A 12,998-nucleotide genomic window follows, 5' to 3' on the forward strand; every position below is an offset into this window, starting at 1 on the left:
GGGATGCTGCGACAGCATGGCTTGATGAACAGTGTGTAGGTCCACGCCCGGGATCCAGAACCACAAACTCCAGGCTGCCAAAGTGGAGCATGTCAACTTAACCACTACACCACTGGGCTGGTCCCTGAGCTGTGGTTTTTGACCTAAAGTTCAGCTCCAACCAAGAAGGCCCTGTCTACAAATCTTCCTGGACTCTCTCTCTTTTTGCTAGAAACTGTCCCCTTTTCCTTTGGCTAGGGATGGTAGCAGTTTCATTGTTACTAGTCTTGGGTTACTGTTTGCACAATTGTATGCAGTTCCAGTTCTGTGGCATTTCCAACTAGTCACACGGTTCACTAATTAAGCATTTAAATAAATCTATGGGGACCACCAGCAGTTGGCAAATATTCACTTATACCGTGGTGCCGTTTCTGATTCTTCCCTCTCAACACAAATCTGTTATTTGTATTCTAGGAAGTTAATTCATCCATGGATTGCTTCAAACACTACAATCACATTTGGCAAAAGGAGAAAGAAGAAACCATTATGACGTTTATTATGAAAAACCCCTTGCTGTCTGAATTTGAATCTGAGATTCTCTATTTCCAAAACCTAGTGCGGGAAATTAATGCTGAGCCGGAATATATCTGTGTGGGTGCCATTGCCCTGTACACAGGTTGGTCCATTTTCTTTCAGGCAGAGATTAAAAATTCAACAGTGTTATACTTAGATTAGTATTCTAGACAGTTCTAGCTATCTTAAAGATTTACTTTCCTTTTATGGGCCTCAACCTTTAAGATCAATTTGTAGACTTGTTTTTAATTCTTTTCTGTATAATTATTTATTTTGGGCTATTTTGGACACTGTGCTCCTAAGCCTCGATAATAAATGCTAATTCAGAGAAAGGGGATGAGTCTGTTGTATTTGGAATTAAAATGTATCTTTTCTTTAATAATAACAAACATTTAGGCTTATCTCCAACGGTTTTGATAGGCCCTTTTTTTTTTTTTTTTTTTTTTTAGCATTTTGAGTTGTGTTTTGAATTGTTGCAAAACAAGCTTTGTAAAAGAATGACTATATAAGATTAGGAAAAACTAATTTTTTTCCAGGTTGATTTTTCATGAGTTAGAGGGCTATAAGCTTCAAAGTATCTACTATTGGTGGACAGTAGCACTGTGTGTTCTCACACTGGTTCAAGTTTTTCAGACTGAACTGTGGACATTTGGGTTTTACAGCAGACCTGAAGTTCACTCTGACTGCTGAGACGAAGGCCTGGATGGTTGTCATCGGCCGTCACTGTAACAAAAAATACAGGAGCGAGATGGAAAACATTTTTACGCTTGTTGAAGAATTCAATAAGAAACTGAATCGTCAAATTAAAGACCTCGATGATATTCGGATAGCTATGGCGGCACTGAAGGAAATCAGGGAGCAGCAAATCCCCATTGACTTTCAAGTGGGACCTATTGAGGTAACTGATAATCGTTTGTTTATACAGAAATAGCTCCGCATATTGGGAGATATTAGCTGAAATACCGACCAGGTCTGGACTGGAGTTACAGAGGGATGCTAAACTTAAGAACGACAATTTCAATAATGATGATACCTAACATTATACGGTGCCTTCTATGGGCCAGTTCTAATCCTTTCAGTGGCATTTAAGATCCCTAAGAGCAGAGGCTGAGATGAGCATTTCTGTACAAGTGATTTATTGATGCGTGTTCATGGGAGAAGGGGAAGGGGAGAAACAGGAGAGGATGAGATTGGCATGGGGGTGGGGGAGCTAAATGAGGATGTGCTCTTATCTGTAGACTGACTTCAGCCTGATTCCACAGGGAGCTCTGGAGCACGAATTGTATCACACAGTTGGTCCCACCTTGAGGCAAGGAGAACTGTCCTTTATTCCCCCAAATCAGTTGGTCATTGACCATAATCTTCCCATGAAGAGGCTCCTATTCAGCTGAGGACAATTTTCAAGGGAAGAAGGCAGCTTGATCCCTACAGCCAACTCTCCCAGCAGTCAGGGATGCAAATAACAGCTGGTAAACGGACCTGGATGGGGCACAAATGGTGTCCATTCATATATTGACTTTGTATTAACTTTTTAAAACTTGCTACAACCCTTACTTTACATACAAGGAAACAGAGCCAAAGGAGTTATGCAATTCAATTAGTATTGCACATTACTTTTGTTTGTATTATCCTGTTATCTTTTCTAGATGAAAATGTTTTATCAGGAATGGGTCACTGTATTTATTCTCTTAATTGAGACTAGTATAATTGTAGCTTTAAACAGTTCCAGACATGAAAACATCTTTTCATCACACCATAACTTGAATGTCTGGGCTTAAAGTCTGATGGTCAGGATCCTACTCTAGTCCCACATTTTCTGTGTCCCTCTTTGGATTTTGGAAAATTTCAAACTCCTGTGAAAATGGTTCAGATGACTGCATGTTTGTACCCCTGCTGTGTTGGGTCTGGGAAATCACATGGTCCGCTGTGTTCTTCTTGGGAATTGAAACATCAGGGCAAAGAACTTCTGCTTTGTGTAGGACCGAGGGAGACCTGGGCGTTTGAAGAGGAGGACTAGTAACTGACAACTCTGTTTTCCCCCACCTTAGAGTTAAGAAAAAACTGTAGTCAAGTAGTCAAGATCAAAATACAACCCTTGTTACTGATAGAACTTGTTTGGAAGAAGTGATTTAGTGTACAGCTCCCGTATTCCCATTATATCCCCCCTTCATCTCGCCACCCTGTACATATACACCATGGGCTTGTGCATACTAGATCCTGGAATTGTACTTACTCATCCATCGGAGGCTGCATTGGAAGGCTGCAGCCCTCTCTATTACATTGCTTCATTTGATTGGTGCTGGGGTGCAGACCAGAGGCATGCCTTCAAGGAGAAAGAGGGAAGAGGGAGAAAGGCTATGCTTGCCCAAGTCAAGGATCTTCTCCCAAATCAACAATCAGATATCCATCCTACCTCTATGGGGAGGAGTAATGGTGGGAGAAGAGGCCAGGAATATTTAAGGAAAATCTTTTCTCATGAAAACCAACTTTTCCCTCATTTTAATCTTGTAGCCATGAGAGTAGTCCAGGAATTTGCAACCTGAGGGCAATGACTTGTTCCAGGCTCTGATTCAAGAATGTTCTCTTGTGTCCTACTATTGGAACCTCTTACCAACAAAGTGAAATGGGATAGAGTTAAAACCTTAGTTTATTTTGTTATTTTAATATTATCAGTTAAATTGTTTCATGTTTCTCATTTACTTGATATAATTTTGTAGTCTTCAAATAGAATTTAAGGGCCTAAGTAAAAATTACTTTTTATTTGTATAATTTATAGTTTCAAGATGTGTTTAAAATGATACTTTTTGATATTCACAATAATCCTATGAAGCAGCCAGGGAATTTTCCCATTTTACAGGTGAGGAAACTGAAGCTTAGTGGCTGAGTTGCTCACTTAAGCTCTCACAGTTTGCAAGTAGAAGAGCTAGAACTCTCTGGGCAGTTTCCCTAGCATGCTGGTCTTTCTCATTCTGATGCTTTAATAAATGACTGTGTGTAGATTTATGCATCTGACTGGCAGAAATTAAATTTTTCTTCTTCTGTATAGGAATCCTATGCCCTGCTTAACAAATATGGGCTTCTGATAGCAAGGGAAGAGATGGACAAAGTGGATACTCTGCGCTATGCTTGGGAGAAGCTTCTGGCACGTGCCAGCGAAGTTCAGAATGAATTGGTCTCCCTGCAGCCCAGTTTCAGGAAAGAGCTGATTAGTGCTGTGGAGGTTTTTCTCCGAGACTGTCACCAGTTCTACTCGGACTATGATTTGGTACGACTCTGGCTTACTCTGTGTGTATTTTTGGAGAAGAGTGAATAGAGCATGCAAAATGTAGTTGTTGTTTAAAGATTATGTATCACATTCAATGAAATTCTCTAGGAATGGGAGTTTTATTTTCATGAGAACAAAGACATTTCCCTTTCACAATCCTTTCCACTTAGAGTTCAGCCAGAATAATTTCAACAGGAAATGGGGAATTTCAAGGTGCTGTTTATATTATATCGTTGATCTGTTACTGAGTTGTTTGATGCCTTCTAAATTTCTGTGGACAAATACTATTCACATATAGTTATAATGGTTGTCCTTCCCACAGCATTCATTAGTTCCACAAATACTGTAGAGCGCCTGCCCAGCATGTGCCAGGCGCTGCCCTTGGTGCTGAAGACAAAAAGTGGACAAGACAGGTGGAGTCCATATTTTAATCATACATATATGAGTTTCAGTGCAGAATCTTCTACTGCGAATATGTGTGTAATGAGACCCATTTCTAGCCAATTATAATGTGCTACATAAGGGAAATATGTAGAGTATAGGATAAATTTATACCTATTGAGTGGCAGCACACCAAACCACAAAGTGAGTAAAGTTAGGAGGTTGGATCCATGCACTATCTTCATGGATGAAGCAGCACAGAAATCTACGTATTGAAAGTATTCTAATGTAGGAAAACCTAATTGGAATGTTAAGATTATAGGTCACTTTACAAACAGATATTAGAGTGGTGAAATCCGTGAGTAATGTGGCATTAGTATTTTAGTTTAAAACCAGACATTATATATAGGCTTCTTAGAGGGTAGTTACTGAGCCTTCTTTGCCTGTGTCATCTAAGAAATGAATAGTACATATTTTTAGTTTTCAGAATTTCTTGATGTATGGAAGTTGTGGCATTAACTTAGCCTTTTTGAACTTGAAAATATTTCCCAATGAGTCACTTTCCTGAGTCCTTTTTGCAAATAAAAAGCAAAACAAAAAAACTTTCATAGGATGAAGGTTTCCTATCATGTATGTGATATGCATGAAAACTAACTTTGATATTGAAATACTTTGAGTTCTTGAGATTTGTATGCAAGCATTTCATTCTATTTTGTGTTTGACTTTTTCTTTCAGAATGGTCCAATTGTTAGTGGCTTGAAACCCCAGGAAGCTAGTGATAGGCTTATCATGTTTCAGGTAATCTTTTTAGTTTCTATGACCTTCTAAAACCAAAACCTTAATGGGTTTTAAACACATACTTTCTTTTCCTGAAGACAGAAAGGCCTATTGTGGAATATGGAATGTTCTTACATCTTTAAAAATGTGATTTGTTGTGGTTATAATTAGAGTTGGTTTTATGTAATTAACTATACTCATTTAGTATTCCTATTTACATGTGCTCAGAGATCATACATGTTTGCTTATTTGCCAATCTTCCTTTTTCATTTGCATTTTTGTTCATATGTAAATCGTTTTGAGGAGTTTTCGCTTGTGTTTTTATTAGAATCAATTTGATAGTATCTATCGGAAATACATCACCTATACTGGCGGAGAGGAGCTTTTTGGTCTGCCAGTTACACAGTATCCTCAGCTTCTGGAAATAAAGAAGCAACTAAGTCTTCTACAGAAAATATACACTCTATACAACAGCGTCATAGAAACTGTAAATAGCTATCATGATATCCTTTGGTCAGAAGTGAATATTGAAAAAATCAACAATGAACTTTTAGAGTTCCAGAACAGGTGAGAAATTAAATGTTTAGCATGCCCAGAGCTGTTGAACCTCAAATGCTTTCTTCTTTGATAGGCTGTCAGGTTTTCTTTTCATGCCAGATGTTTCAAAAGCACATCGTGCTGTGTTGCTGTTGTCTGTTGACATCACCCTTGTCAAATGCTATTTATTAATTGCCCTGTGTGTACATGGTGAGACACACACATCTTTTAAACCTGGATGAATCTTGTCAGGGGCTTTTCTGCAACTTGGAGGGAGCTGATCTATATTTATATTATACTTATCAAACATTTGAAGTTTATTTTAGATGATTTCCTGGAATAAAAGCAAGAACTCTATGATTTTTCTACATCATTTTACGTGTTGAACCCAAAGAAAATGGAGGGTCATTTGTTGTATTTTTTGGTTGACAACTCAATACACTCTGCTGTGCTTTGTATTTAGTAGGATCTTAATACTGTTTGTAGAATTGAATTGAATCAGGAGGCACCTCTATCCTTTAAAATAATGCCTTTAACTTAGTTAATTGTTATGAGGAATTGAAGAAAATTCTTTCCTGGTTGGGAAGGGCAATTGTTTTGTAATGGAAAAGTATATTATATTAACAGATATCCTTTGACTCATGAGATATAAAATTTGATAGATATTCAAAGTGACTATTTTTTATTTTTTATTTTTGATGAGGAAATTGGCCCTGAGCTAACATCTGTGCCAATCTTCCTCTATGTTGTATGTGGGTCACCATCACAGCATGGCTACTGATAGACGAGTGGTTTAGGTCCATGCCTGGGAACTGAACCTAGGCGGCCAAAGTAAAGCAGGCTGAGCTTAACCACTAGGCTGTGGGACTGGCCCCTTGAAGTGGCTGTTTTGGTAGAAATGCTAGCAGACAGTGTTGGACTGGAGACTTATGGGCTCATATACCAATGATCTTTCACACTGGCTTCCCTTTGCAGGTGTCGGAAGCTGCCCCGGGCCTTGAAGGACTGGCAGGCTTTTTTGGATCTGAAGAAGACCATTGATGATTTCAGTGAATGTTGCCCACTGCTGGAGCACATGGCCAGTAAGGCCATGATGGACAGGCACTGGGAAAGAATAACTGCTCTCACTGGGCATAGTCTGGATGTGGGGAATGAAACTTTTAAGTTAAGAAATATCATGGAGGCACCTCTTCTGAAATACAAAGAGGAAATAGAGGTACAATTGATGGAGAGCAGGATATGGTGGGAGATTAAAAGGTCTCATGAAATTTATTTGATAGTGTTACTACATTGTGGAATGTTGGCTCAGTAAACCATTCTAGGACAATTAAAGCTCTTTTCCTGGCATTCAACTATTAATTCCTTCAAGAAATGTTTATGTGACAGGTTCTGTCCTAAGTTCTGGGGACATGAGGATGTATTCCTGCATTCATACATTATTAAATAATTTATATAATTAAATAATTATACAAATAAGGGTATAGGTACAAGCTATGGTAAATACCGTTAAAGGAAAAGTATGCTTCTCTATGAGGGCCTACAATAACAGGGCTTGACCTATTTGGGGAGTGATAAATATAGGAAAGGCTAGGAACATGTGCATGACTGCTGGCTGAACAGAGTGTACTTGTGTGGTGAGGGTGAGGGATTTGGAAAGTGCAAAGAAGATGATGCCAGGCAGATGGAACAGCATGTGTAAGGGTCTGAGGTGTGTTTGGGGGACCAGAAGAAGGCCAGAGTGGCAGGGGTAGGGGGGTAGGGAGAGAGGAGACAGCTGAGGATGGGGAGATGTAATGGGGCTAGAACATGTATCGATTTCGGTCTTTGGAGCAATGGAGAGCCATCTGGGAGATGTATTGTGAACAGGGAGGGGATGACATAGTTAGATTTGCCTTTTGTAAATATCACTCTTTACAAAAAGTGGAGAAAAGATTGGAGCAGGGCATGGGGGAATGATGGGAAAACCAATTGGGAAGTTATAAGAATATCCCAGGCAAGAGATAATGAATAGTGTGTTGGATGAGGGGGCAGGGAGTGAAACAGGAGAGAGTAGAAAAGATTGAAGAGAGCTTTAGGAGGTAAAACTGGGTAGAATCTGTTGGTGGTGGGAATGTGGTAGGAGAAACAAGGGGAGGGGCTAAGGATGAACCCTAGATTTCTTGCTGAGAGATCTAGATGGATGATGGTGCTTATGATTGAGATACGGAATATTGGAAGGGAATCAGGATGAAGGACAAAGTGCAAAGACTATGAGCTTATTTTACCCTGATTTTTAAAACTGAGATGTAATTGACATATGACAATGCGTAAGTTTAAGGTATACAACGTATTGATTTGATACTCGTATATTGCAGTATAATTGCCCTTGTAACACTAGCTAAAGCCTCTATTACATCACATCACTATCATTTCCTCAAGTGGTGGGAACAGCTAAGATCTAGTCTCTTGGCAAGTTTAATATTTATAATACAGTTTTGTTGTTTATAATCACTCTATTGTGTATTAGATCTCCAGGACGTATTTGTCTGCTAGTTGTAAGTACGTACTCTTAAACAACATTGCTCCCATTCCTGTACTTCTCAGCCCCTGGTAACCACCAATCCACTCTGTTTTTTTCAGTTTGGTTTTTCAGATTCCACGTAGAAGGGATATGTATTATTTGTCTTTCTCCATCAGACTTATCTCACTTAGCCTAATGTTCTTGAGGTCCTTCCATATTGTCACAAATGGTAGGATTTACTTTTTTTCTGTTGGCTGAATAATATACCATTGTTGCATATCTTTTCTGTCATCTTTCTTTGTGAAATAGTTTGATAGGAAATTTCACAAATTAAGGTTCTGTTACTCAGTAATATCTCTATCCCTAAATCTATATCTACACACACACACCGTATATTATATTTCAGTTTAGATCTGGAAATCTGAGTATAGATACATATGAAGCAAAGAGGGAAGATAGGACCTCTGCTGAATCTAGACTCTTCAGGAATGGTGGGTGACTTTCATGTGATAAAATGAGAACTTCTAATTTTAATAGGACATCTGTATCAGTGCAGTGAAAGAGAGAGACATTGAGCAAAAGCTGAAGCAAGTCATTAATGAATGGGACAACAAAACATTCACATTCGGCAGCTTTAAAACCCGCGGAGAGCTCCTCTTGCGAGGAGACAGCACCTCAGAAATCATCGCCAACATGGAGGACAGCTTGATGTTGCTGGGCTCCCTCCTGAGCAACAGGTAGGAAAACCATCCATCTTTTTCCTGAGAATTGGGAACATGACAAATATTTCAAGGGAAATTAACTTAAAAAATGCAACAATACCCCTCATATAATTTACTCCATATTAAAAATACTTGTTTTAATTTTAGCTTTTGGTACAGCATGTGTGATACTGTTTTTATTTTGTTATCTTCTACTTGTGGGATGTGTCTGAGACCATCAATTGGACAAGATAATGCAACGTGTCATTAGCCACTTGGATCTTGTGGCCCATTTCAACCTTGTTACTGACAAGACTCACAGCTGACAGCTCAACAGGCTCTAGAGTCCAGAGGGAAAATGATTCTGAATTTCAGAGTAATCGTTCTACTTGGAAAGCCTTTTTGCTAACGTCTATGGACTAGAAACTCTTAGTTGTGTACATACTTTAATGAGATGACAGATTAAGATAGAGAATGAATTTAATTCATAACGAGAGGTAAAGCAGCACAGACCAACAGGAGTCTAACACTTCTATTTGACAGTTACATCAAAGCCATTATGCTTTGGACACACAAGGCGTGGACTCATGAACTTAGATTTCTTCAGTTCCTTGCTTCCCTTTGCTCTTTCTGAAATAATTTTTTGTTTACCAGGATCTTCTCAAATATAGGGTAATTGTGTAGAATGTGGATATCATCAAGATATGAATTGATTGTGCTATTTTATCTTTAAAATGCCACTCTATTCTCTGTGTATATGTGTATCAATAATTTTACTATAGGAAGTAATAACTACTTAATACTGTTTTGATAAAAAATTCCTCTTCTTCCCATTTACTTGGTACACCTAAGTGTTTGAAATAAGTAATATAAAATATGAAATTTGGTCTTAGAGATTTAGACTATTGGTAATGTTGAGTTTGGACAGCTTTAGGATTTGGCGAGTTTTAATGAATTTGGTTACTATTCATACCCAACCAGAGTGAAGGACAAATGGAAGATAACACATAAACTAAGTAAAGATAATCTGTGTTTGGGATGGGGAAACTTTCCTTACCAGTGGCATCGAATCCACAGACAGAGTTGTGTGAGGAACATGCATTAACAGAAATTTATTGAACACCTACCATGTGCCATGCTGTCTTCTAGATGCTATGGATAGTGGAGTAAATAAGAGATCGCTATTTCTACGGGACTACAATCTCGTGAAAAATGTAAACAAAAAGCCCCAGAAAGATGCGGGGAGTATAAAACAATCTATTTAACAGTTAAGAATATGGAAATTAAAATTGTATTCACTAATACAGCTAATATCTGAGAAGTCTTCAAGTCCATATTCTGTTGGAGTGGGAGAGATCAATAAAGGAAGAAAAGAGAAGAGAAAAAACAATGCCAGGCAGTATAATCGTCCAGGATTAAGTTTGTCTGCAAGTAACAGAAGCACAAACAGGATTGAACTTTCTGTCTCTCTCATGTAAAAAAAGTCCCAAGGTCGAGGGTTCAGATTGGAGTGGGGGCTCCTCCACGTCATCAGGGGCCCAAGCTTTGCCTGGCTGACTTTCTGTGCCCCTCTCCTCCCGTCCACACTATCCCTTCCATCTGCTCACTTCTCTTCTAGAAGAGTGGTTCTCAGCTTCGGCTACACACTAGACACGCCTAGGGAACTTTCAAAACTCCCGGCCCCAGGGCCACAGCCCAGACTGATTGAAACAGAGTCTCTGGGGGTGAGACACAGGCAGACATTGGAAGTTTTTAATTTTTGCTGGATGATTCCAATGTGTAGCTAAGGCTGAGAACTCTTGATGTGGAACCCAGTCCTGGGACTGTACATGGCTGCAAAAGAAGCTGGGAAATTCCATATTTTAACTGGGCAGCTATGTATCCAGGTAGAAATGGGGTTCTACATCTAAAGAAGAAGGAGAAAAAGACATTGGGAGGCCACTGTCGGTTTCTGCCTCAAGAGGAAAAAAGGGGAAGATAGGTTAACTATGGGAGAGGCAGAACAGCGGCTATCAGGGTTTATAGGCAACATGCATAAGCCCTCACACACATACACACATAGACATGAGTGGGTTGGAGTTCAGTGGGGCGGGAGTTGGAAAGAGACGAGGAAGAGGGGAGGCTAAAGAGATATTCCAGGTATTATCACATTTGGAAATTGAATTAGTTGTTTGGCCACCACCAATGGCTCTAATTGCTCTATGTTATATGAAAAACCAGAGACTCAATGGAACAGGCACAGAAGCTCAGTAGACAGAATACTATTCTTGTGGTGGTAGCAACAATGACCTGAATTATATTACTCCGGCAGCTGGGTCGAGTCAAGTCTAATGCCTGATCTGCTCCTTAGATAACACGTCTCCCACCTCTCTATGTTCTGGATAAAAATGTTAGTCTAACAATAAATGGTGGCGAATTAATCACTTGGTAGCATCATTTTAAAAGGCAGCAACAAAATCTAAGTTGTGAAGAAACAGGTAAAAATTAGGATTAAAAAAATCTTTTTTGTTTGGAAACAACAAAAATAAAAACAAAACACCGAAAGAACAAATGCTGAAACTGTTTCTCATTTTAGGTACAATACGCCGTTCAAAGCCCAGATTCAAAAATGGGTTCAGTACCTTTCTAACTCCACAGACATCATCGAGAACTGGATGATGGTGCAAAACTTGTGGGTCTACTTAGAAGCCGTCTTTGTGGGAGGAGACATTGCCAAACAACTTCCCAAGGTTTCAGAATTTTCTTTAAGATTTTGTCAGGTTTTTAACTTAGAGAACTATCTAATAGCTGATAATTCCTTTAAAAATGCAACAACGTTTCAGCTTCTAGTAAGCCAGCCCCCTCTAATCTTTTTGTTGTTGTTGTTGAAGTGTTCTTCAAAGAGAGAGAGTAACTGTGGAAAAGAAGGGGTGAAAATCAGAGTAAGAATGCTCCAATTCTGTGAGGCTTTATAGGAAGCAGAGGGTTAAAAAAACAAAATGAAAGCTTGCGTAATTGAGATCCTCCAGATAATTTGCAGGTAGAATTTGGAATAGTGTAGAATTATGGAGTAGTTATCTTGACGATAATTTGTTCTACTATTGACAGTTTGAAATAACTTGCGCTATACAATATACGCAATTATATCTCTACCGTAAAATTGAGGGGTGGTAATCTGCGGGAAAAAACCTCCAAACTGAAAAGGCCCTTTTCTCAACATGTTGAGTATGTTTTTCTCATCAAATTGTAATCATCACACTAGGTATATATGGAGTGTATTTTGAGATTCTTTTAGAAAAACATTTTTACCAAATCTCAAGGATTCTTGTTCAATTACCTTGAATTGTTTGCAAAATTATAATGTCAATATATTTGAGTTTTAGAAGCATGATTGTGTTGAACATTCTTTTCACTTACATTTCCTAGCTTTCTCTTTGGTTAGTTTTCAATTTAATTACAGAGGACAGAAATGTTAGCCTATTTATTTTTTGGTCACCAGTGAAATGTATCAATACACTAAAATTTTAAGTATTTATTTATTGATTTTTGCTTTTTATATTTGGGTGTGTTTTTCTTCGTGATGGGTAGAGAAGAATCTCAAATTGGACTTCATAATGGAAACTTTAACAGTATTGAAGGAGCTGGATGAGATTTTGTGCTCTCCTATTTAATAGTATGTGCTCATTCATAAAATTCAGGAAGTTTTTTGTTTGTTTCTTTTGCTGAGGAAGATTTGCCCTGAGCTAACATCTGTTGCCAATCTTCCTCTATTTTGTATGTGAGCTGCCATCACAGCATGGCTACTGATAAAGTGGTGTAGGTCTGCGCCTGGAAACTGAACCCAGGCTGCTAAAGTGGAATGTGCCGAGCTTAACCACTAGACAACCTGGGCTGGCTCCTAAAAAGTTTTAAGGGAGAAAATATCTGTCAGGAAGAAGGTGACTAAGGAAGAAAATATCCTACTCTCTCAAAATAATCTGTGTATTTTCCTTTTTTCTGCAAAAAATATATTTTTAAAAATTTTGCAATATTAGGTTTATACTATAAGTAATTTTGTATCATATTTTTTTTTTCCTGAGGAAGATTCGCCCTGAATCAACATCGATTGCCAGTCCTCCTCTTTTTTTGCTTGAGGAAGATTAACCCCGAGCTAACATCTGTGCCAATCTTCCTCTATTTTGTATGTGGGATGCCTCCACAGCATGGATGACAAATGTATGTCCATGCCTGGGATCCGAACCTGTGAACCCAGGTGGCTGAAGTAGAGTGTGAGAACTTAACCACTATGCGAACAGGCTGGCCCTCC

General features: G+C 38.7%; 1 protein-coding gene across 2 annotated transcripts in view; it reads left to right on the top strand.

Moving 5' to 3' along the window:
- DNAH5 (dynein axonemal heavy chain 5) overlaps positions 1 to 12,998 on the top strand; it is a 267,250-nt gene that overhangs the window by 107,217 nt on the left and 147,035 nt on the right. For both annotated transcript variants that reach the window (XM_023625835.2, XM_023625834.2), the window contains exons 23-30: positions 454 to 655; positions 1,215 to 1,450; positions 3,599 to 3,817; positions 4,934 to 4,996; positions 5,304 to 5,542; positions 6,488 to 6,728; positions 8,550 to 8,749; positions 11,289 to 11,442. In XM_023625835.2, the coding sequence (XP_023481603.2) occupies positions 454 to 655; positions 1,215 to 1,450; positions 3,599 to 3,817; positions 4,934 to 4,996; positions 5,304 to 5,542; positions 6,488 to 6,728; positions 8,550 to 8,749; positions 11,289 to 11,442 (1,554 nt within the window). The remainder of the gene's footprint in view (positions 1 to 453; positions 656 to 1,214; positions 1,451 to 3,598; positions 3,818 to 4,933; positions 4,997 to 5,303; positions 5,543 to 6,487; positions 6,729 to 8,549; positions 8,750 to 11,288; positions 11,443 to 12,998) is intronic.

Source organism: Equus caballus, chromosome 21 (genome assembly GCF_041296265.1).
Source record: "Equus caballus isolate H_3958 breed thoroughbred chromosome 21, TB-T2T, whole genome shotgun sequence".
Classification (NCBI taxonomy): Eukaryota; Metazoa; Chordata; class Mammalia; order Perissodactyla; family Equidae; genus Equus; species Equus caballus.